This window comes from Meles meles, chromosome 8 (genome assembly GCF_922984935.1).
Source record: "Meles meles chromosome 8, mMelMel3.1 paternal haplotype, whole genome shotgun sequence".
Lineage (NCBI taxonomy): Eukaryota > Metazoa > Chordata > Mammalia > Carnivora > Mustelidae > Meles > Meles meles.
Genome location: NC_060073.1, coordinates 97864122 through 97886522, shown reverse-complemented (window position 1 = coordinate 97886522; position 22401 = coordinate 97864122). Strand labels below are relative to the sequence as shown.

General features: G+C 46.2%; 1 protein-coding gene across 1 annotated transcript; it reads left to right on the top strand.

Annotated features, from left to right (window-relative positions):
- Positions 1–6: 6 nt before the first annotated feature.
- Positions 7–21018, top strand: LOC123949601 (TIR domain containing adaptor protein). Its single transcript, XM_046017147.1, has 4 exons — positions 7–3061; positions 14305–14466; positions 15968–16564; positions 17136–21018. Exons 2-4 carry the CDS (start codon positions 14397–14399, stop codon positions 17153–17155), a joined length of 687 nt encoding a protein of 228 aa, XP_045873103.1. The 5' UTR covers positions 7–3061; positions 14305–14396; the 3' UTR covers positions 17156–21018.
- The last annotated feature ends 1383 nt before the right edge of the window (positions 21019–22401 follow it).

The window sequence follows — 22401 nt, the reverse complement described above, 5'->3', positions numbered from 1 at the left end:
GGGTTCTGTGGGCTTTCAACAGAGAAGCAATGTGCTCCAATGTTCCTTTTAGAAAAGTCACCCGGGGGGCACCTGGGTGGCTCATTCGGTTAAGCCTCTGCCTTTGGCTCAGGTCATGATCCCAGGGTCGTGGACTCTAGCCCCGCATTGGGCTTCCTGCTCGGTGGAGAGCCTGCTTCTCCTTCTCCCTCTGCCTGCAGCTCTGCCTACTTGTGCTATCTCTCTTTAAAGAAAAAAAAAAAAAGAAAGAAAGAAAAGTCACCCGGACTGCCTTGTGTAGAATAAGCTATGATGTCAAAGCCAGGGGGCAGATGGGAGGCTGTTGCTGCAGTCCCCAGGGCAGAGACGATGGGACCTACACTGTCCTGGCAAGAAGCATGTGTATCCCAGAAGGAACAGCAGTCATGGGAAACGGGGTCAAGTAAGACTCAGGTTTTTGACTTGGGCAGCTAGATGTATGTCTTACCTTTCACGGAGGTGAGGAACATTGGGGAGGAGCAGGGTGAGGGACAAGATGAGTGGTACAGTCTGGGACATGTCGGGTCCAGAGTACACCCAGGACATCAGGTAGAGCAGTCTAGCTGGGAGTTGAATGTCCTGTTGGACACCCAGGATGACCTAGGCTGTAGAGAGATGGACACCACAGAAGAGAAGGGCATCCCTCCCCACAAGGGGGGAAGAGTAGGGGACCAAGGGGGGAAGCAGGGGGACCCCACTCATTTCTAGAGATGAGCCAAAGGAGAGGAAGCTGAAATCAGATGGCCAGAGAAACAGGAGAAGAGCCAGGAGCATGAGGTGTTACAGGAACCGGGAAGCGGTCTACGATATCCATGCACGCTGCAGGCTGGATCGGTACCAGGTAGGTCAGTGGGGCCCCCGGGGAGAGTGGTCCTGGGAAGAAGCGTGCCTCAGTGGGGTCTGCGGGGACAGTTGTTCCGAAGAGAGAAGTGAATGGGAGCAGGGACAGCTAGTAAAATGTTCATTTCCCCCTCAACAGCAGCCTTTGGGGAGAAGAAGGAAACGAAATATGGGCCTGACTAATGATCACTGAGGGCGGGCAGACAGGGGAGCGGGTCTGCAGGTGAGGTAACAGGAGAAGCCCCTGGGGTGGGGGTGGGGAAGAGCCAGGACTGATGAGGTGAGCAAGAGAGGAAGAACCATTGTGCTGAAGACACTCAGCCTGCCCTCAGTAGCTACCCCCTGTGTGGGTCAGGAGGAAAATGGCCTTCAAGATGACAAGCGCAGTACTTACTCAATCAAGTATACATTCATAAGGTCTCTGTGCTGCCAAAGGGCTTTCTTCAAACTCTTAGGAGAGCACTTGATCCTGCCATCTGTCTTCCCTCTCAGTCCAAGCCTCCTTCGCCTTCCCAACACTGAGCGGTCACCATGGGTGTCCCCGACCTGCTCTCAGCCAGGGCTTACTGGAGGGCCTGTGCCCTGCGCTGGAGCAGGAGGGGAGCCCTGGCTTCAGAGGCCTGGCACTCTCATGGGAGGGCCAAACCCTGGGACGCCCAACTCCAAACAGCACAACGTGGTACTGGGCTGGTAATGAACAAGGCGGGAAGGGCAGAGTTAAGAAAGCAGGAGAAAGGAGACTTCTGGAAGGGGCGTGCTTAAAGAGCAAAGCTGGGACAGGGAGGACCCGGAGGGTGTAGGGAACAGCAGGGGTCCAGCACCCGGCCTGCCAAGCAGAGGTGTGTTTGATACGGGGTGAAAGAAGCCCTTCCTGTACTTCCTACTTCATCTCACCTACTCCTCCCCGCAGCACTGGGAACCAGATACTATAACCTCACGATGAGTAAAGTGAACCTAGACAGGCCACATACGACCGTCCCCAAGGTCAGACAGCTAGTAAGTGAAGAGCTCTGGATGTGAACCCCAGCAATCCTGCTCCAGAGCCCTCCTGTACAGACCAAGCCCACATGGCCTCCCAGGATTAGCCACTAATTCGCCCTGTTGGCTGGTGAGAAACATGGGAAATCAGATTGAAAGGGGGACCATGAGTCTTCCATGAGTCCTATCAAACCAGCTGCATCGTCCAGCATTTTTGGGCATAAGGTTGTAGGAACGTTTCCCAAACTGGTAGGCCACGGAACACTGCTCAGGAAGATACCGGTATTTCTACTACGGTGAAACAAGTTTGGGAAAGGCTACGTGTTGTATTCCCTCCATCCCCCAGCCCGTCCTAGTCCTTCAGGAAGCTCATCCGCAAGCTGGCAGGTGGAGAACTCAGCGCCTGGCCAAAGGCTGGCTCAGCACATTTTTGCAGCCTGGGAGCATCGGCTTCAGCTGTGTGACCTCCACACCCCCGCTTCTGCGGTGAGAGTCAAGCCACCACCTACCCTGTGGCCTTAGGACAAGACCTTCAATCTCCACTTTTCTTTCTTTCTTTTTTTTTTTTTTTTTGGAGAGGGAGAGAGTGCGCGCGTGGGGTAGGAGTAGAGGGAGAGGGAAAGAATCTTGAGCAGGCTCCACGCGGAGCAGAGTCGCATCTTTCTCAGGAACCCCACATCAGGACCTGAGCGGAAGTCAAGAGTGGGCGACTTAACTGACCGAACCTTACCCAGGCGCCCCTCCACTTTTCGTAACTGCAGAAAAAGAAAAAAGGTACAACGGCTGGCCTTGCAGGGCGTTAAGAAATGAAATGAATGGAACAGGGTTTCTTTCCTTCTCCCCGACACAGAACAAAGCCGAGGCTTCAGGCTGCCCGGGTGTGTTTTGGGGGACGCGGGAGCGCGACTCTTCTGCAAGTTTCTGCGGGGTTGCGGGCTCCGGGGTTTCCCGGGCCCCGTGGGCTGAGCAGCTGGGAGACGCGGCTCCCGGGCGGAGCGACGGGGCGGCCGGCGGCGGGAGGGCCCTGCAGGCCCAGGGCGCGGGCCAGGGAGGGGCCGCGGGCCGGGCCGCCCCGCCGCTTCCGGAGGAGCCAGGGAGCCGGGAGGCGGTCTGCCTCGGCCTGCGCGCCACACTTCCCCCTTGCAGGGGGCGGCCGGCACAGCGCGGGAGCCCGAGCCAGCCCAGCGGCCCCCACCGCGCTGGGGTCGCCGCCACCCACTCGCAGGTGAGCCCTCTGCGGGGGCGGGGGCGGGGTCCCGGCGCTGGAGCAGGGCTTGCGGGCCGGGGGCGGGGTCCCCGCGGGGTCGGGGGTTGGTGTCCCCGGGAAGTGCGGGCCCCTGCGCCCCTGCTGTGCCTTCTGGACTGGCCGCGTCGCCGCGGCACGTCTGCCCGGGGGCCCGCCTTCCCCTCTCCTGCCCCCTTTACCTGGGCACCCTGAACGCGGAAACGGGTGAACAGGCTCTCCAAGAAAGCTGTCCCTTTCTCCGTCGCGAAGGAGCTAGTGCAGGAGCCCCCTTCCGTGTGGGTTGAAGAGCCCGGCCCGGTCGGGTCGTTTCCATATTTCACTGTAGTGTTTCTGCCACGGTCTCCTCACGCCCTTCTTTGCTCTTCCGATGGCCTTTGCGACTGTTCCAGCAAGAACACGGCTTTAGTTAGGGTTCATGATCCACGGAGGCATTTCTTTCACGAACGTCTGTCTTGGGCCCGGCAACCTGTGCAGCGCGGAGTGACAGCATGGGACAGGGAGGGGTCCGCCCTGTCCTTCCCCTGAAGACCGACGGATTAGAAATCCCAACACAACCCTGTCAGTGCCACTACGAGAGGGACAGTCCCGAGTACTCGCATAGCTGAGACACCAAAGCGGAGGGCACCCAGGGCCAGGAGTGACGGTCGGAGAGTCACATCTAGTTATTTTTTATTTTAACTTTTAAGACACTATTGAAATACGACCTGCATACAGGGGTGCCTGGGTGGCTCAGGTCATGATCCCAGGATCCTGGGATCAACCCCGCATTGGGCTCTCCGCTCAGCGGGGAGTCTGCCCCGCCCCCCCATCACTGCCTGCCTCTCTGCCTACTTGTGCTCTCTCTTTGTCAAATAAATAAATAAAATCTTTTAAAATAAAGAAATATATACGGCCTGCATACAGAGAATTGAACAGTCACAAGTGTACAGCTAACCCAGTTTCCACACAGTGAACATTTCCTAGGCAACCTGCATCCAGAATAAAAATCTCACTCGCACTCCGGAAGCCCTCTATGTCCACTTCGGATGACTACTTTCGTCTAAGGGGGAACTATTATCCTGGCTTCTCACATCATAAAAAGTTTACTTGGTTTTGAACTTCTGATATATGGGCTCACGGGTACCTAACTTTTGCGTGTAGTACTTTATCCTCAGTATGTGAGACGCAGCCAAGTTGCATTTAGCCGTGATTCATTGATCTCAGCTGATGTGTGATTCTGCACTGTGCAGATAGAGCACAATTTACTGCTACTTTCTACCGGTCACTTGGGTGGATGGACAGGGGTTGTTTCCAGGTTGGGGTGTTTTGTTTGTTTGGTTGGTTGGTTGGTTTTTTTGAATAGTGCCGGGAGGATTCTGGTGGCTGTCTTTTGGTGCACGTATAGAGCAGTTCTGTTGGGTGTATTTCTAAGAGGGAAATGCTAGGTGTGTTCATGATCAGCTTTAGTATACTTCAGTGCCGCCTGGTTTTCCAAAGTGGTTGTGCAAGTTTACACTCCCACCAGCAGTGAGTTCCTGTTCCTCAACATCTTACCAATACTTGATACTGTCTCTTTTTCTCACTGTAGCCATTCTGCTCAGTGCTTGGGCCCTGGTGTTGGACTGAGGTGGTACTTTGCATTTCACTTAGGGATAATGAATCTGCATCTTTTCATGTCTGTTGGGCATTTGGATACCCTTTTTGCAAAGTGTTTGGTTCTTCTGCCTGTTTTTTTTTTCCCAACAGATTTTTACTTTCTTACTAGTTTGTAAGACTTCTTAAATATTCTGGTAATGAAACACTGGATATATATTTTTAAATTATCTTCTCAGGAGATGACCTTTTCACTCAAAGATGTCTTCTGATGAACAGAAATTCTTCCCTTTAATATTGCCAGATTGCTCTCCCCCCTCCCATATGGTTGTATTATTTATGACCAGTTGAAAAAATTCTTTGCTTACCCCAGGGGGTAGTGGGTGGGCAAAATGAGTGAAGGTGGTCAGAAGGTACAAACTCCTGTTATGAAATAAAAGAAATCCTGGGGGTGTAAATTTACAGCATGATGATTAGACTATGAAACCGCATTGCATATTTGAAGGTTGCTAACAGAGTGGATTTATTCTCATCACAAGATAAAAATATGTGTAACTGTGTAGCGATGGATGTTAGCTAGACTTATTGTCGTGACCATTTCCCAACATGTACATATATCAGATCACTGTGTTGTACACCTGAAACTAATATGTTATATGTCAATTACATCTCAATTTTATTTCTTATTGATTATTTTATTGACATATAATGTATTATTTGCCCCAAGGGTACAGGTCTGTGAATCGTCAGACTTACACACTTCACAGCACTCACCATACTACATTACATCTCAATTTTAAATAATCAGAAGATGAAATCAGGAAGATAATCTCCTATAATTTCCTCTAAAAGCAATTTTCTGGTTATTCTCACTTCTATCTACTGCCCATTTGAGATTGAGTTTTTTGTATCATGTAAGATATGGGTCAAGATGTATTTTTTTCCCACAGGCTATCAAAATTGACGCAGCACCATTTCTCCACTGTTTGGCAGTGTCAGCCTTGTCATTCATCAGGAAACTGTATGGATGTGGGTCTGTTTCTAGACACCCGGTTTTCCCACCCATCTGTCTACTGGTGCACCAATAGCAGGTTGCCTTAAGTAGTAGTGCTTTATAATAAGTCTATTATTCTGGTGGTGGAAGCTCCTCTGCAATGTTCTTCTTTAAGATCTTAGGTATTTTTTTTAATCTAACGATGCCTCCCAAAGCCTTTTAAAAAAAAAATACACACACACACACATGTGTATAAAGTAGTCATTTTGTACACTCAACAGGGGACTAGTGTAAAAGGGTATATAATTGGCACAATTTGTGAACCGTATCCATCCACAAGTTTACTAGTGGCACAATCTATATTACATTCAATGCTGCAAATTTACATCAAATCTATTGCAAAGTAAATACAAAATCAATTTACACCATTTTAGGGGAGCCTGGGTGGCTCAGTGGGTTAAAGCCTCTGTCTTTAGCTCAGGTCATGGTCTCAGGGTCCTTGGATCAAGCCCCACATCAGGCTCTCTGCTCAGCGAAGAGCCTGCTTCCTTCTCTCTCCCTGCCTGCCTCTCTGACTACTTGTAATCTCTGTCTATCAAATAAATAAAATCTTTTTAAAAATTTGTACCATTTTAGTTAAAATAAGCTTGAGCCTCTGTATGATAGAGTTTCAAAAGCAGAGAGAATTTTTTAGAACTGAGAAACTGAAGTTTCCCAAAGACCAATTTGCGACTTTTTTGCAAAATACATCAACATTAATTATAATGCTTCCCATTTGTGTTGGATCCCTAAGATAGTTCCATGTGACTGAACTTCAGCTGAAGTTACAGATTTGAATAACCAAAGTTACAATACTTTTCACTTATATTTTAATTTTTAAAAATGGGTGCTGTTATACACACGTATGCACATATATATATACCTTTTGACATTTTTAAAGTCTTCAAAATTTATAAAATACAGTGTTGAAAACATATGTGCCCGTGAACATGATTTATTTTAATACAGATCATAAGACTTCAGTTAATCAACCGGAATTCTCTGATTGTTCTCTGCCTCCAAGAGTTCCATCTTAAATTTGACTTGATAGCAGAATCAGTCATTTGGAATTTATTTCATAAATTCAGTCTCAAGATTTACTGGGCTGCTTTTGCTCTCTCACTGCTTATAAAAATAAGTAACAATATAAATTGAGACTAGTGGTTCCTTGGGTCAGAATTTCCTAGACAGCACTTCCAAAATGGATTCTTGGGCCCCATTTCTGAAATACTGAGTAAGGTTTTCCGGGAGTATCTATATTTTTTAAAAGCTCTCTAGGTGATAACAATAATGCAACTTAGTTTGGGAGCCACTGACATAAGCCACTAGACCAGTCTTCTTAGGTACATCAGAATCCTGGGGTATTTGTTTAAAATTCCTTTTCCCAAGCTTTACCCAGAGATCTACTTCCGTAGATTTGGGAGGGGGCACGAGAACTGGCATTTTAAGGGTTTTTGTTTTGTTTTGTTTTGTTTTAAGATTTTATTTGTCAGAGAGAGAGAGTGAGCAGGCAGAGTGGCAGACAGAGGCAAAGAGAGAGAAGCAGGCTCCCTGCTGGACAAGGAGCCCGATGTGGGACTCGATCCCAGGACCCTGGGATCATGACCTGAGCCATAGGCAGCGGCTTAACTGACTGAGCCACCCAGGTGCCCAGGAACTGTCATTTTAAACCATCATTTCTGCTAGTCCCTGTATTTGTTTTCTGGGCTGCATAACAAGTGACCACAAACTCAGCAGTATACCCCAACACCTGTTTATTGTCTCATGGTTTCTGTGGGTTAAGGGCCCAGGCAAGGCTTGGCTGCGTCTTCTGCTGGGACCTTACCTGGCTTACGTCCAGGTACTAGCTGGGGCCGCAAAGCCACTGGGGTTTCAAATGGGGCAAGAGCCACTACCACGCTCCCTCAAATTGTTCTTTGTTGGCAGAATCTCCTTGCAGTTGTAAGACTGTTTTCTTGCTGGCTGTCAGCTGGAGATTACTTCTCTAGAGGTTACTTCTAGAGATCACACAGCTTCTAGAGGCTGCCTGCAATTTCTTGACACTGGCCCTCTCACGACGAGGCTGGCAGATTCCTCAAAGTCAGTAAAGGAATCACTCTCTGGTCGGCTAAGATGGATTTAAACACAAACACATAAACACACACACACAAGTATGACACGATATTCATATATATGCCATATTCATATGTACACATCTTTTACATATATATATATTTTTTTTAAGTAATCTCTACACCCCACGCAGGGCTTGAATTCATGACCCCAAGTTCAAGAGTCATACACTCTACCAACTGAGCCAGCCAGGCACTCCACGTGTACATACCTTTTTTTTTTTAAAGATTTTATTTATTTTTTTGACAGAGAGAGAGATCACAAGTGGGCAGAGAGGCAGGCAGAGAGATGGGGGAAGCAGGCTCCCCGCCGAGCAGAGAGCCCGATGCAGGGTTCAATCCCAGGACCCCGAGATCATGACCTGAGCCAAAGGCAGAGGCTTAACCCACTGAGCCATCCAGGCGCCCCAACACGTGTACATATCTTATATGGTAAATATATACATAGTGTGTGTGTATACATATAAATGCATATACACTCACATATACATCATGTATATGGTAATGTAACCAGGTAGGTGACATTCCATAATCTTTGCCGTATTCAGTGGGTTAGAAGTCATGGGTCTGGCCCACACTTAAGGGTGTGAACATGGAGTCCACCCTGGGGCCAGTCTGCTCATCCGCACACCGCTCTTGGAAACAACAGTATTGTATCCATCTGGCTATTAACAGTTAAATTGAGCACTTTAAGCGATACTCTCCTGCACATCCTAATGATCCTACCCACCAAGGGTTTTAGCATATGTTTGAGAAGCAAACTTAATCACTGAAACCAGTGTTGTTAAAGTCAAAATCAAGTGTCAGGATAATTTGTTCATCGAAGAAGTGAAAAACTCTTTCAGACAATGTAAACCTTTGAACAGACCGGTCTTTCACACTCAGATTCAGGGCTTCCTCCGTTCACTAGCAGGACAGACAATCAAAGATCGTGTAATCGTTTCCTACTGCTTCTGTAACAAATCACCAAAAACTTAGTGGCTTAATAGGACAGACATTGATTAGCTGACAGTTGTGGCAGTCAGAGGTCTTAAATGGATTGGCAGGGCTGTGTTCCTTTTGGATGCTCTAGAGAAGAATCCTTTTGCTTGCCTTGCCTTTTCCTGTATTCCCTGCTCTGGGGTCCACATGACACCAGCCTCTGCTTCTGCTGTCACTCCTCACTCTGACCCTCCTGCCTGCCTCTCAGAAGGGCCCTTGTGATTACATTGAGCCCTCTCAGATAATCCAGGATACTCTGCACATCTCAAGATCCTTAATCCCGTCTGCAAAGTCCATTTTTGCCATGGAGGGTAGCATTTTCACTGGTTCCGAGATTAGGATGTGGATATCTTTATGGGACCGTTACCCTGTCCACCATTGACAGTGATTCCAGCTTAGCAGAAATGTAATATAAATGATATAAAATACATATTCTCTTTTAAAAAGATTTGATTTATTTGAGAGAGAGGGCATGAGAGGGGGGAGGGTCAGAGGGAGAAGCAGACTCCACACTGAGCAGGGAGCCCATTCAGGTCTCAATCATGGGACTCCAGGTCATGACCTGAGCCAAAGACAGTCACTTAACCAACTGAGCCACCCAGGTGCCCTAAAATACATATTCTAATCATATGTCTCCATAGGTTTCAGTACATTCCCTGTGTAATAGAGATTGGACACCTGCTAGATATTGGATAATACTTAATATGCTTTATATTTTGTACAGTGAAACCTGATAATATTTCCCTCACATAATATATTCCTACATATCCTACTGCAAAAACATTCTAAAAAACATTGAAGGGATCATGCTGTTGCTTTTTTAAAAGAAACTTTTAGTAATTTTCTATCAAGCCTTTGTAAAGATCTATAAAGCAGGCATTTAGGTGTATATCATTTTACTTTATGAATTCTGAAAAAGCACAAGGAAAAGTGACTGTTCCTAAGCCACACAACGAATCGAAGACTAGACAGAGCTAGTAATTAGACCTCCCTTTTGGAGATTTAAGTTCATTAACTTCTCATAGTTTGACAGCTGGGTCTCCTCTCTCTCATAGATGAGTAGTTCTAAGTCTTGTAAAGAGTAAAGCGTATTTAAGTGTGATTGCCCCATAGCTTCAGCTGCACAGGAACTGAAAGATAACAAGGAAGGTGTAGTGGAGTTTTAGATTCCGGGAAGTAGACAGTGTGTAGGGTTAATGGAACTTAGTGTGCCATCTTGCTCAATTATCCTATGTCAAAGATGTTGTCTTTTCCTCTAAACATTTCCGTAACAGTAGTCCCAAGGGCTTATACCAACCTGCTTACAGCGGAATATGCTGTTGGGCAACTGGATTTCTTCTTAACCAAGAGATGAGAAAAGGCAACTGCCAAAAATCAGCATGTACGGCCAAAAGGGCAAGTCATGCCATAAAATGAGAAACTGAAACTCTTAAATCTATATCTGTTAAGAAGATTAAAGTATTATGTTATTTTCTAAGCTTTAAACTACCATTAAGACTATCAAGTGATTCTCCGGTTTATAAGTCTATCAAGGTCGAATAACTTTAAAAATAAGACAAAGGGGCGTCTGGGTGGCTCAGTAGGTTGAAGCCTCTGCCTTTGGCTCAGGTCATGATCCCAGGGTCTTGGGATTGAGTCCCACATCAGGCTCTCTGCTCAGCAGGGAGCCTGCTTCCCTCTCATTCTCTCTGCCTGCCTCTCTGCCTACTTTTGATCTCTGTCTGCCAAATAAATAAATAAAATCTTTTAAAAAAATTAAATTAAGACAAAACTGTCAAATAATTTAAAAAGTAAGACAAAACTATAATTTAAAAATATTTAAATTACATAAAAACCCAGGAACATCATGTCTACTACTGGGAGAAAGAAAGGGCATCTGGAATGGTTGAAATGAAGATGTCGAGGGACAGCAACCCCAGACCTGGAAAAGGATTTCAAAATCAGTGGTTATCAGGCACTGCCTTCATTAACTTCGGCACACCACTCAGGCTGTCTGAAATTCAAAGAATATGAGGTACGAAAAGAACCACACATACATGGCAACGTTCACCTTTTCATGTCTCGTTTCCTGGCTTGGCAGCTAACTGCTCTTTTCTTTCGAGCTGTCTCTGGTTCCTGTGCCCACTTCACTTCTTCTCCCCGCCCCACCACTTGCTGCAGTGGTTTAGGTTCTGTCTTTTTTCTTTTTTTTTTTTGAACGTTTATATAGTTTCATGAGTCATCAGTAACTCATCTGATAGTCCCTGGCTTGGCATAGAGGTGTGTAGCATTTAGCAGCGAACAAAAAAGCATCATCCTCAACCTTGAATAACATTTTTCCAACTTGGAAATTTATTACTGCGTGTTTCACAAAACAAGTAGTTTTTTTATGAGTTCCCAGGGGTCTGTTTTGACCTCTGCAGATAGGTCAGAGTGAGAAAGCAAGCGGCTCTGTCCACTCTAGAGCCAAGTTCTCTACCAGCCCTTCACATGCCAACACTGAAACTCCACCTCAGATGGGGGAGGGCTCTGCTCTACATCCTGTCGGCCCAGAAACCTGGGCTAACAGAACCTCCACTCTCGGATAGCCTGGTCGTCGTGGTGAGAAGGAAATACAACAAACCGCCCATTGAAGAGATTCTTGGTCCTCTGCATTTCCATATAAATTTAGAAGAAGTTTGATAATCCCTGCCCACCCTACAAACAACAACAACAAATTTGGGTAACATGGACCTTAGGATTAGTTTGGGGAAAATTACAATAGTGAGTCTTCTAAACCATGAACATAATGTATCCCTCCAATATCTAGATTATTTTAAATACATGCTAACCCACATTATTTGCTGAACATTATATACTGAATCATTCGCACTTTACATAAATTATGTCATGTGATCTTCATAATAAAGCTGAGAAGATTCTAGTTTTATTTCCATTTCAAAGATGGAGAAGCCGAAGCTTAGCCAGATTAATAAGTAGCTTGCCAGGGGCCACAGTTAATAAGAGGTGAGAATCCAGGCTCTCTGTCTGTAGTCTGTAGACTTTACCACTATGTGACACTATCTCCCTGAACTGATAGCTGAGGGACAGGAAGAAAGAGGAAGGGACGGAGGGAGGGAAGGAGGAGTGTTTCGATGAGCAGATGGGTAGGTGGATGGAGGGAGTTATCCAGTGGAAGGAAGACTGGAGGAAGTCTCCCAAGGTTTCTTGCATGTGCTTTCTCTCTCTGCTGTTCAACATCTATTTGGATATGTAATTATTTGTCCAAATAGCAATTGCCCTTGGATTTTAGCATTAACACAGGAAGTCCTTGTTTGTCTGTGGAACTCTCTGTTTCTCCTTCTAGTCTGAATGTGAGCCTTGCTGGATGGAGTATTCTTTGCTGCAGATTTTTCCCACTCAACTCTTGGACTATATCATGCCTTCTGGCTTGGAGAGTGCTGAAAAATTTCCTGCTAGCCTTATGGATTTTCCCTTATAAGTAACCATCTTCTTTTATCTTGCGGCTTTTAACATTTTTTCCTTACTACTGTATTTTGGCAGTTTAATTATAATATATCTTGGTGTGGATCTGCTTTTGTTGATTTTGTTGGGGGTTCTCCTTGCCTCTTGGATCTGGACATCTGCTTCCTTCCCCAGATTAGGAAGGTTTTCAGCTATTATTTCTTTAAATAAATTTTTTGTCCCCTTTTCTCACTCTTCTCCCCCTGGGATCCCTATAATACAAACGTTTTCTGTTTGTGGAGTCACTGAGTTCCCTAAGTCTATTCTTGTTTTGCGTAATCCTTTGTCTCTCTTTCCTTCAGCTTGATTACCTTCTAGGTCACCAATTTGTTCCTTTGCTTCTTCCACCCTGTGGTTCATTGCATCACACCTGTTTACTGTCTCATTTATTGTCCTCTTTAACTCTGAAATGCAATTTCTTAACTCTGTGGTAAGGGTCTCCCTGAAGTTTTTAATTGTCCCAGGTCTAATGATCATTCTTAAGAGCGTTACTCTAAATTCTCTATCAGACAGGCCAATTGTACCTGCTTTTCTTAGATTTCTGGTCATGGCCTTATTTTGTTCTTTCATTCGGTATAAATTCTTCCATGTTTACATTTTATCTAAGTATCTGCCTTCTTCTCTGTGTTACAAAACCCAGAAAATGGCCTTATGAAGAGGAGGTCACCTAGTTTCCCCCGGGCCTGGCGCTTCAGTTAGTGTGTCTGGTCCATGCTGCCTGCACTCTGCTGCTGTGTTTCGGCTGCTCTGTCCTTCAGGCCAGTCGTTGGCAGAGGCTCTCCTTGCCAGCAGTGAGCAGTGTTTGGTCCCTGGCCATCATGTGCTAAGTTTTAACTAGGTGTGCTCTGGTCTACTTGTTAAATGAGACCTGACGCTGCTTTCACTAGAGCCCTGCAGAACACTCTGGTCAGGAGATGTGGTGTGGGCAGGGCTTTGTGTTGGTTCTTTTGGCGGAGGGGGCCACCACTGCTGGGACGGCGACAAGCTTGATGGAGAGGGGCAGTCCCACCAGAGTCGGGGGGAGGCTTGGTGTAAGCTGGTTAGGCAGCCAGTGTCCCACAGAGCTGCCTGCCACTAGTGGCTCTGTTTATGCTGAGGGGACAGGGAAATGGTGCTGGCCAACTCCTTTGTTCCTAGAAAGGCGTCTGTCTCTGAGACTGCTGCCTCGGGGGGGGGGGGGGGTGCGGGGAGTGAATAACCTGCCCCCTGCATGCCCCAAGTGCTCTTGAGATGGCTGTTTCCAAGCCACCTGCCCCCAGTTGCTTGCCGGCCTTCTCTCCAGGAGCAGGGCAGCACCCTCGGAGCTCTAGCCCAGCGGAGTCCTCCGATCTTTAGAACTCCAGGCTCTAAGCCCCGCTGGTTGCAAAATCTCACAAATTTCAGCCCCTTTCGCCTCCCAAGCCACTGGCGTTGGGTTAAACGTTCGCCTTGTGTGGATCTCCTGTGTTCTCCTCTGTCTTAGCCCTTCTCTACGGCCACGGCTCTCCCCCACCCCGGCCCCCCTCACATAGCAGCCAGGATCTGTTTCTCCCCTACACCAGGTCTCTGCACTTCCTACCTTCTTCAGTGTGGCTTCTTCTCTCCCTTTAGTTGTGGAGTTTGTCCTGCCAGTCTTTGGGTGGATTTCTGTGGGTATTTAGGATGATTTGAGAGTTCTCTAGCTGTGTTCAGGGCACTAGCAAGCCCTGGGTCCTCCCACTCCGCCGCCATCTTTACCCCCTCCTCCCACACAGGAAGTCCAGATCCAGAGCTTCCTGCTATCTGTCCTGCCCCAGAACCCCAAGGTGCACCTGGCCAGGTGCAGCAGGGGACAGTCACTCAACAGCTCACCCTGGGCTCTCACTCTGTCTTGCCACTCTCTACAGATCTGGGTTTTTCTGGAAGCCAGACCCAATCACAGTGGTTGATGTGGGATAGGGATCAAGGACAAGTACAGGGACTGAGCCTCAGTCAGGCATTAGGAGAGAACATCTAGAGCTCACACTGGGACTGAGAGTAACGTAAGTACTATTTTTGTGATCTTGTCTCTCTGTCTCTTATAGGATGGCTGTTCTATAAGGTCAAGACCGAGTCCCCTCCCTTCTCTCGCTTTACCAATGCCTGGTCTCATGGGGTTAGTTTTGAGCCCCATACTATGGCATCGTCATCATCCTCCTTCCCAGCTCCTCGCTCCCGGTCCAAGAAGCCTCTGGGCAAGATGGCTGGTGAGTGGAAGCCAACTCCTAATTCCGCTGTGTTCACAGCTATGAGTGTGTGAAGTGGAAGGGCTGCCTGGCCCACATGCAGCAGGACATGGGGGGAGGCTGATGATGGTGGGCTTCTGGGCTCTGGCCTTGACCTCAGAACCCCCATGCTTTGTGGTGAGTGAGGAGAGAGGCATGTATCATAGGACCTTAGTCCTCTGGGCTCACAGCTTTTCCATGCATGCTAAACTAATATTCCTAACCTGGAAACCATGGTGCTGAGCACTTCTCGTCAAAGTCTTTCTGAACCATTCAGAGGAAGGAGCCAAGCAGAGTGAGAAAACAAATTAATCTCCAGAACACTAAACTGTCTGTTCTTATCAAAAGCTGGGGAAGCTGAGCTGATCTCATTATGGAATACTTGAATATACCAGGCACTGTATTATCTCAGTTAATCTTCAACAACAATTAAAATGAACCTATGTTACAGATGAGGAAATGGTAGACATAGACTGACTTGCTTAAGGTCACACGGCAAGCAAGGTATAGGTCCACAATCAGATTGATGCCTGGCTCCAGAGTGTAGGTTGTAATCACTAGACTTTACTTTTCAGGAACTCTGAGCAGTAACCCTCTTCCAGGCTTTTGTTTTGACATTTAGCAACAGATTTAGAAATCTGGGATTTCTCAGGGCCAAAAGGATGCCAATCCCTCCCTCCTTTCCCTCCCATAAAGGGTAGCCTACCTTAATCTAAGTCCACCTTCCCTTACAGCAGAAAGTGGGTTTGGGAATTGATTAATCCTGACCAGCTTACCACGGCTCTGCTTACAGACGAGCAGATGGTCGGCTAGTCACCACTAGTGGGGAGTTTGGGGTAGAGTGAGCAAACAGTACTAGAAATCAAAGGGCCTGGAATAGGGCAAAGACATCTCTCCTAATCAGGCTGGTAGAAGTCAGAGTCCTTTCCTTTTTTTTTTTCTTTTCTTTTTTTTTTTTTTTTGCCCCATATTGTTGTTACACCAAAGACATTTTGTTTATTTAATTATTAAAGTACAATTGACATACATTTTATTAGTTTAGCAGTACAGTAAAATAATTCAATATTTGTATATATTGTGAAATGATCACCACAAGGTCTAGTTACCATCCATTACCATGCATAATCACAGAACTTTTTTTCTTGTGATGAGGACTTGGAAGGTTTCTGCTCTTGGCAACTCTCAAACAGGGAATAGAGTATTACTAACTAGAGCCCATATGCTGTATATTACATTCTTGTGACTCATAAAAGAGCCAGAGTTTTTATGACCTCCCCAAACCTTTAAAGATAATGGGACCCTGAAGGCAAGTCCGGAAGGATGAACGAAAGAGCAGAGCGGTAGGTCTCTGAGAGTCAGGTGGCATGGTTTTCCTGTGCAGGGCCTCGGGCAGACCTGCCGGGTGTCGGGTCCCCTGTGTAGGGCCATGAGGACGCAGTCTGGTGAGCAGACCCAGCCTGAGCAGCGTTTCTGTCCCCCACAGACTGGTTCCGGCAGGCCCTGTCGAAGCCCAAGAAGTCGCCAGATCCTGCAGAGAGCACCCCCAGGGATGTTTCCCAGCCAAGCTCCCAGGATGACCCCCCCGCCCAGGACCTCAGCTCAGCCCTGTCTCCCACCTCCCCAGCCACACACGGGGGTGCCAGCAGCACCAGCAGCAGCAGCAGCAGCAGCGGCCGCTGGAGCAAGGACTACGATGTCTGCGTGTGCCACAGTGAGGAGGACCTGGCGGCCGCCCAGGAGCTGGTCTCCTACCTGGAGGGCAGCGCGGCCAGCCTGCGCTGCTTCCTGCAGCTTCGGGACGCCACCCCGGGCGGCGCCATCGTGACCGAGCTGTGCCAGGCCCTCAGCAGCAGTCACTGCCGGGTGCTGCTCATCACCCCAGGCTTCCTGCGGGACCCATGGTGCAAATACCAGATGCTGCAGGCCCTGACCGAGGCCCCCGGGTCTGAGGGCCGCACCATCCCGCTGATGTCGGGCCTCACCAGAGCCGCCTACCCTGCCGAGCTCCGGTTCATGTACTTCGTGGACGGCCGGGGCCCCGACGGCGGCTTTCGCCAGGTCAAGGAGGCTGTCATGCGTTGTAAGCTACTGGGGGGGCAAGGGAGAAAGGCAGCTGGGCCACAGGGCCACAGCGTCTGACCAGCTTTGGTTTTGGGGAGACATCCACTGTAGCCCAGTAGCGCAGAAGGCAGGCCTCGGAAAAGACGGTGGAAGTTGCCTGACCCCTCCGTACTTGGGTTTCCCCAATGGTAAAGTGAGAATGATGTATGGCCCTAAGTAAGTATATACGCTGAACGAGGGTTCAGACCATGGCCCCGCCCAGGAAAGTATTCCTAGCTGGCAGAGCCTGCCACGTGCCAAGTTCTCAATAAAGCATCAGCTGGTATTATTGTAAGTACTAGTAGTATTAGGTTTCTCTCACTGAACTCAGGCTGGCAATGTCCACCCAGTGCCAGGAAAATGCCAGGATGGACATTAGCTTAGTAAGGCAAAATAGTGCCAAATACTAGGAAGGAATTGGGTATCTGGGGTTGGGGGTGGGGTATTGGATTACCGTGTGTTTGGAAGTGAAATAAAAAAGATGTGGGAAACGGAGACGTCAGGATTTGGGGAAGGGGACAAGCCTTGTGATTCTCTTTGCTCTCTTGCAGATCTGCAGACTATCAGCTGATACTTCTTACATCACCTCGGGACCCAGCAAGTTGGAGCAAAGCTGAAAACTGAGTTAGAGAGCCCAGGGCCTCACGGGACCTCACGGGGCCTCACAGGGCCTCGGATTCCAGCTGCTGTGACGAGGTGTAAGGAACCGGTTTTAGCACTTTCTATGTAATCCTGGGGTCAGACGGCCCACCGGGTGCCCATTACTGTGGCCTCCCCAGGAAGGCCAGGGGCAAGCTGGGGACTCCCCCAGGAAGATCACGGGGAAGCTGGGGACTCCCCCCAGGAAGGCGTGCAGAAACTGGGGACTCCCCAGCATGGCTGTGGGGAAGCCAGAAATTGTAGGTGGCAGGAGGTACGAACACCAAGATGATCCCCCCTGTTTTGCCTCCCGCCTCACTGGACACACGAACCTGGCACATACCTATGTCTTCTTCCCTTGGGACTGTAGAGAGATGAGTCCCGCCCCCCAAGAGGCGACTCACCTAGGTCACAAGCTAGAAGCGTGCACTGCACGCTTCAGTGGGGCTGGTGTCCTCAGAGGCCAGGCGTCAGGAGAACGCACCAGGTACCTAGTTCTTCACACACTACTGCCCTTCTCCTTCCCAGGGACATTGTCCACGCCAGAGACTACAGGAAAGACGCATTCTGCACTGCACCATATTTATTTTTATTTCGTGTGTGTCCTAGAGACACAAACCCAGAAACCATTCTAAATAGACAGGAGGAGGCAGGGAGCAGGCAGGGTGAAGAGAAGGAAAAGCTCAGCACCTACCGAGGGCTCGGAAGCCCACCCACCAATGCTTTCACTCACGGTGGGGGGGGCCTCGTCAAAGCCTCAAAGGTCTGACTAGAACTCGTGCTTTTACACGGTCCTTTACCTCTGTACTGAGAGAGGTCAGCACTTTTCTTCTGGGAGATGATTGTGTACCTCATAGGACAGATAAAGTTTCGTTCATCTGTTCTTAGTCTGTTGTTGAACTGAAATGAACTTACTCCCCCGATGGGTACTTTTGTGCCTCTTCTCTCACTTCCCCCTCCCATGTCCCCTCCTTCCACTGGAAAAAATTTATATATATATACATATATATGTGTGTATATATATGTGTGTGTGTTTATGTTAGTTTTAGGTGTAAAACATGATTTGACATTCATATATATTATGAAAAAATTTATATTTTAATTATGAATTATTTTATTACATCCGAAAAGACTAAATATAACATTCACTCCTGTACCTTCCACCCAGCTTAAGCAGCAAAACCTTACAATCCCTATGGTACCCCCTTTGTGCCCTTAATCACCTTCTCGTTCCTTCTCCCATTAGAAGCAATAACGATTCTGAATTTTGAATTTCTTTGGCTTTTCACATAACACGTCCCTGACATGTTTACCTTTACATGCTTTTGTACTGTATGTAAATGGTATTATAATGTTTGTACTCTACAAATTCTTTTTGTTGCTCACATGTAAGATTTATCTGTGTGGATGCTTGTAATGCCAGAAAATTCACTTTCATTTCGATATGTAAATATGCCACAAATGGACATTTGGAAGTTTCCCATTTGTTGCTATCAAAAGCAATGAGCTCGGGGTGCCTGGGTGGCTCAGTTGATTGGGCGACTGCCTTCGGCTCAGATCATGATCCCAGGGTCCTGGGAGAGAGCCCTGAGTTGGGCTCCCTGCTCAGCGGGGAGCCTGCTTCTCTCTCTCCCTCTGCTGCTCTGCCTGCTTGTGCTCTCTCTCTCTGTCAAATAAATAAATAAAATCTTTTTTTAAAAAAAGCAATGAGCTTATGAACATTTTGGTACAGGCTTCCATGGTGAGATTTTCCAGGATTTCGTCCAGATGGGGAACAGCTGGGGAGTAAATACACACCTTCAGTTTGGGTAGAAAATACCACACTTTCTCCCAAACTGGTTATGTCAGTTTTTGTTCCTAGCATTTGTGTATGAGATTTCCCACTTTTTCATGTTCTTACTAAACACATAGAAACATCAGAGTGTAAAATGTTTGCTGATCTGGTGGGTGAAACTGGTATTCTATTACCATAATATTCTCTCTTTTTTATGAGAAATTCTATGTATATCATATACCAGAGGGGAAGAGAAAAATCTGATGAATCCCCATATACCCATCACCTAGCTTCACCAGTTACCAACTCAGAGCTAAGCTCATATCAATAAGTCCCAATTCCCTTTCCACCGGATCTCTTTGAGGCAAATCCCAGGCATTATTTTATTCCTCTGTATTAAAACTGTGTATGTTTTTAAGAGTTTTAATGTATCTTTTAAAGAGCAGAAAGCTTTATTTTTTTAATATAAAAATGTTTACCTATTACTGCAATCTGTGTTTTTGCATCTTCTTTAGGAAATCCTTTCCTATTCCTATAATTTCTTCTGGAGCTCTTTCCCATTTAGGTCTTTAATCCACTGGGATGTTTTGCTTGGGTTTGATTTTGTTGTTGTTGTTCTTGGTTGGTAAGTCAAAGGCCCAATTTTTTCCCCCCATTTGTATAGCCATTCTTTACTGACCAGTAGTCAGTCCACCCTTTCCTCCCACCAATTGTGAGGTCACTGCTGCCATTCTACTGTCATGTGTGGGTGTGTCTGCATATCCCTGCCTAAGTGACACACTGGCTCATTTACTATGATTTTTAAGAGGGCTTAATGCCGATTAGTATTTTTATTGGGCTTATATTGAGATGAGAGATTAATTTGGGAAGAATTGATCATTTTTATATTGAATCTTTCTCTCCAGCAAAATGGTATGTCTCCATTATTGATATCTTGAAATGTATTTCAATAAAGTTTTATAATCAGTTATTTTTATTAGATTTATTCCTTAGTGCTTTATGTTTTCTGTTGCCCCTGTAAAGTTATTTTTATATTTCTTATCTATTACTGGTAGAAACGATCACAGTTCTTTTCCATATTGATCTAATATTAAGCAATCTGGTGAATTACTTAAAAGACCACAGACTTTGTTTGGTTTCTATAGAGAATCATATAATTTGCAAAACAAAACAAAAAACTTTAGTTCCTTGTCTTCGTGTGCTGCATAGGACCACGAGTATGCTGAAAGTGACAACAGCAACTATCTTTGTCTCATTTATGCTTTTAAAGGGAATGCTTCCAACATTTCTCCGTTAAATGGGATATTTGTGATAGATTTTTGGTTTGGTGCAAATTTTTTGTTAAGACTTTATTATTTGACAGAGAGAGATCACAGGTAGAGAGGCAGAGAGAGAGAGAGAGAGAGTGGAGGAAGCAGGCTCGCTGCTGAGCAGAGATCCCAACGTGGGGCTCCATCCCAGGACCCTGGGATCATGACCTAAGCTGAAGGCAGAGGCTTTAACTCACTGAGCCACCCAGGTACCCCCCCCCCACCGAAATTTTTTAACAAGTTGTAAGTCTTCTGTTTCTAGTTAAGAGTTTTACATATCTTAAATTGTTTTAAATTTAATCGAAAATGTCCCCATCTACTAAGACAATGTGTTTTTTTCCTCTTTTAAATCAGTTAATACAATGAATAACATTAGGCTTTCCAGTGTTAAGCCAGCCTTAACATTCTGGGGGTTAACTGAATTTGTCCGTGATGAATAAACTACCTCTGTCATAAATGACAGGATTCAGAGTGCTAACATTTTCTTTAGGGTTTTACATCTTTGTTCACATGTAGAAGTGGCCCATAATTGTCTTTTCTTGTGTTGTCCCTCTCCGGTTATACCAACCTTCTAAAATAGTTGGGCAGTGGATGAAACTGGTGAGGGAAATTAAGAGGTACAATTTGCCAGTTATAAAATAATTAAGGCATAGGGATGTAATGTATGGCATAGGAAATACAGTCAGTAATCCTGTAACAACTTTGTATGGTGACAGGCGGTAATAAGACATATAGTAGTGACCATTTTTGTAATGTATATTTTTTATTATTTTTTTTAAAGATTTTATTTATTTAACAGACAGAGATCACAAGTAGGCAGAGAGGGAGGAGGAAGCAGACTCCCTGCTGAGCAGGGAGCCCGATGTGGGGCTCGATCCCAGGACCCTGAGATCATGACCTAAGCTGAAGGCAGAGGCTTTAACCCACTGAGCCACCGAGGTGCCCCACTATTTTTTATTATTTTTGAAAGATTTCATTTATTTACCAGAGGGAAAGAGAGCATAAGCAGAGTGAGCAGCAGGCAGAGGGATAAGAATCTAGGATCATGACCTGAGCTAAAGACAGACACTTAACTGACTGAGCCACCCAGGTGTCCCATTTTGTAATGTACATAAATACTAAATCACTGTTGTACACCTGAAACTAATACAGTATTATATGTCAGTCATTCTTCATTTGAAAAATAGATGGGGAATGGTTCCTTTTTTCTATTCACTGAAGAGTTTAAGCTTGGAACTCATTGTTCCTTGTATATTTGGTAGACTCATCTGTTCATGCATTTGGGCCTAGCATTTTCTTTGTGGGAAGATTTAAAATCACAATTTCAATGTCTTAAAGTGGTTATAGATCTATTTAGACTTTCTGTTTCTTCTGGAGTCACTTTAGCACAGAATAAGTTAGTCAATGAAAAATACAAGACCAGCTTAAATAAATTAAATTTTCAATTTGAATTTTCTGGATCACATAGACAGTACAAATCTGAATTCTACCTGCATGAAGAATGGACTGTGGTTATGAATTTTCAGGGCACTTTTTCCTTCCCTCCACAGCCAGATGTTGAGGCAGATAACCTTCCTAAATATCTTGTCTCCTTTAGTGGGGGAGCTTTTGTTTTGTTTTTAAGAGTTGCCCCTTTCACTGAGGTGATGGACCTTAGAGATCTTGGCTCTAAGGGAAATGCTCTCTTCCAGTTCCTTACCTTCCACTAGCCCCAGGGCTTGTCTCCTGTGCCTTAAACACCACACCGAAAGCTCAAGGCTCTAGACTTCCAGAAACCAGCAACCACTCTTAGAACTTAAGCTTCAGTGTCCACTTAGCATTCTATAGACTCATGCTCCCACATTTTTCATTTCTGAAAATTTTATTAAGAGAGCAGCAATGTAAGCAAATGGATGTTTTTAATTTTGCAGCCAGAACATTCTGGTATTTTTTTTTTTTTTTAAGATTTTATTTATTTACCCGACAGAAATCACAAGCAGGCCGAGAGGCAGGCAGAGGAGGAAGCAGGCTCCCCGCCGAGCAGAGATCCCGATGTGGGGCTCAACCCCAGGACCCTGGGATCATGACCTGAGCCAAAGGCAGAGGCTTTAACCC

Excerpts from the sequence above, each read along its gene's own strand:
- LOC123949601 (XM_046017147.1), top strand. The coding sequence starts at position 14,397 with ATGGCATCGTCATCATCCTCCTTCCCAGCTCCTCGCTCCCGGTCCAAG. Across the intron at positions 14,467-15,967 it reads GCCTCTGGGCAAGATGGCTG|ACTGGTTCCGGCAGGCCCTG; the intron begins GTGAGTGGAAGC and ends TGTCCCCCACAG. Across the intron at positions 16,565-17,135 it reads CAAGGAGGCTGTCATGCGTT|ATCTGCAGACTATCAGCTGA; the intron begins GTAAGCTACTGG and ends GCTCTCTTGCAG.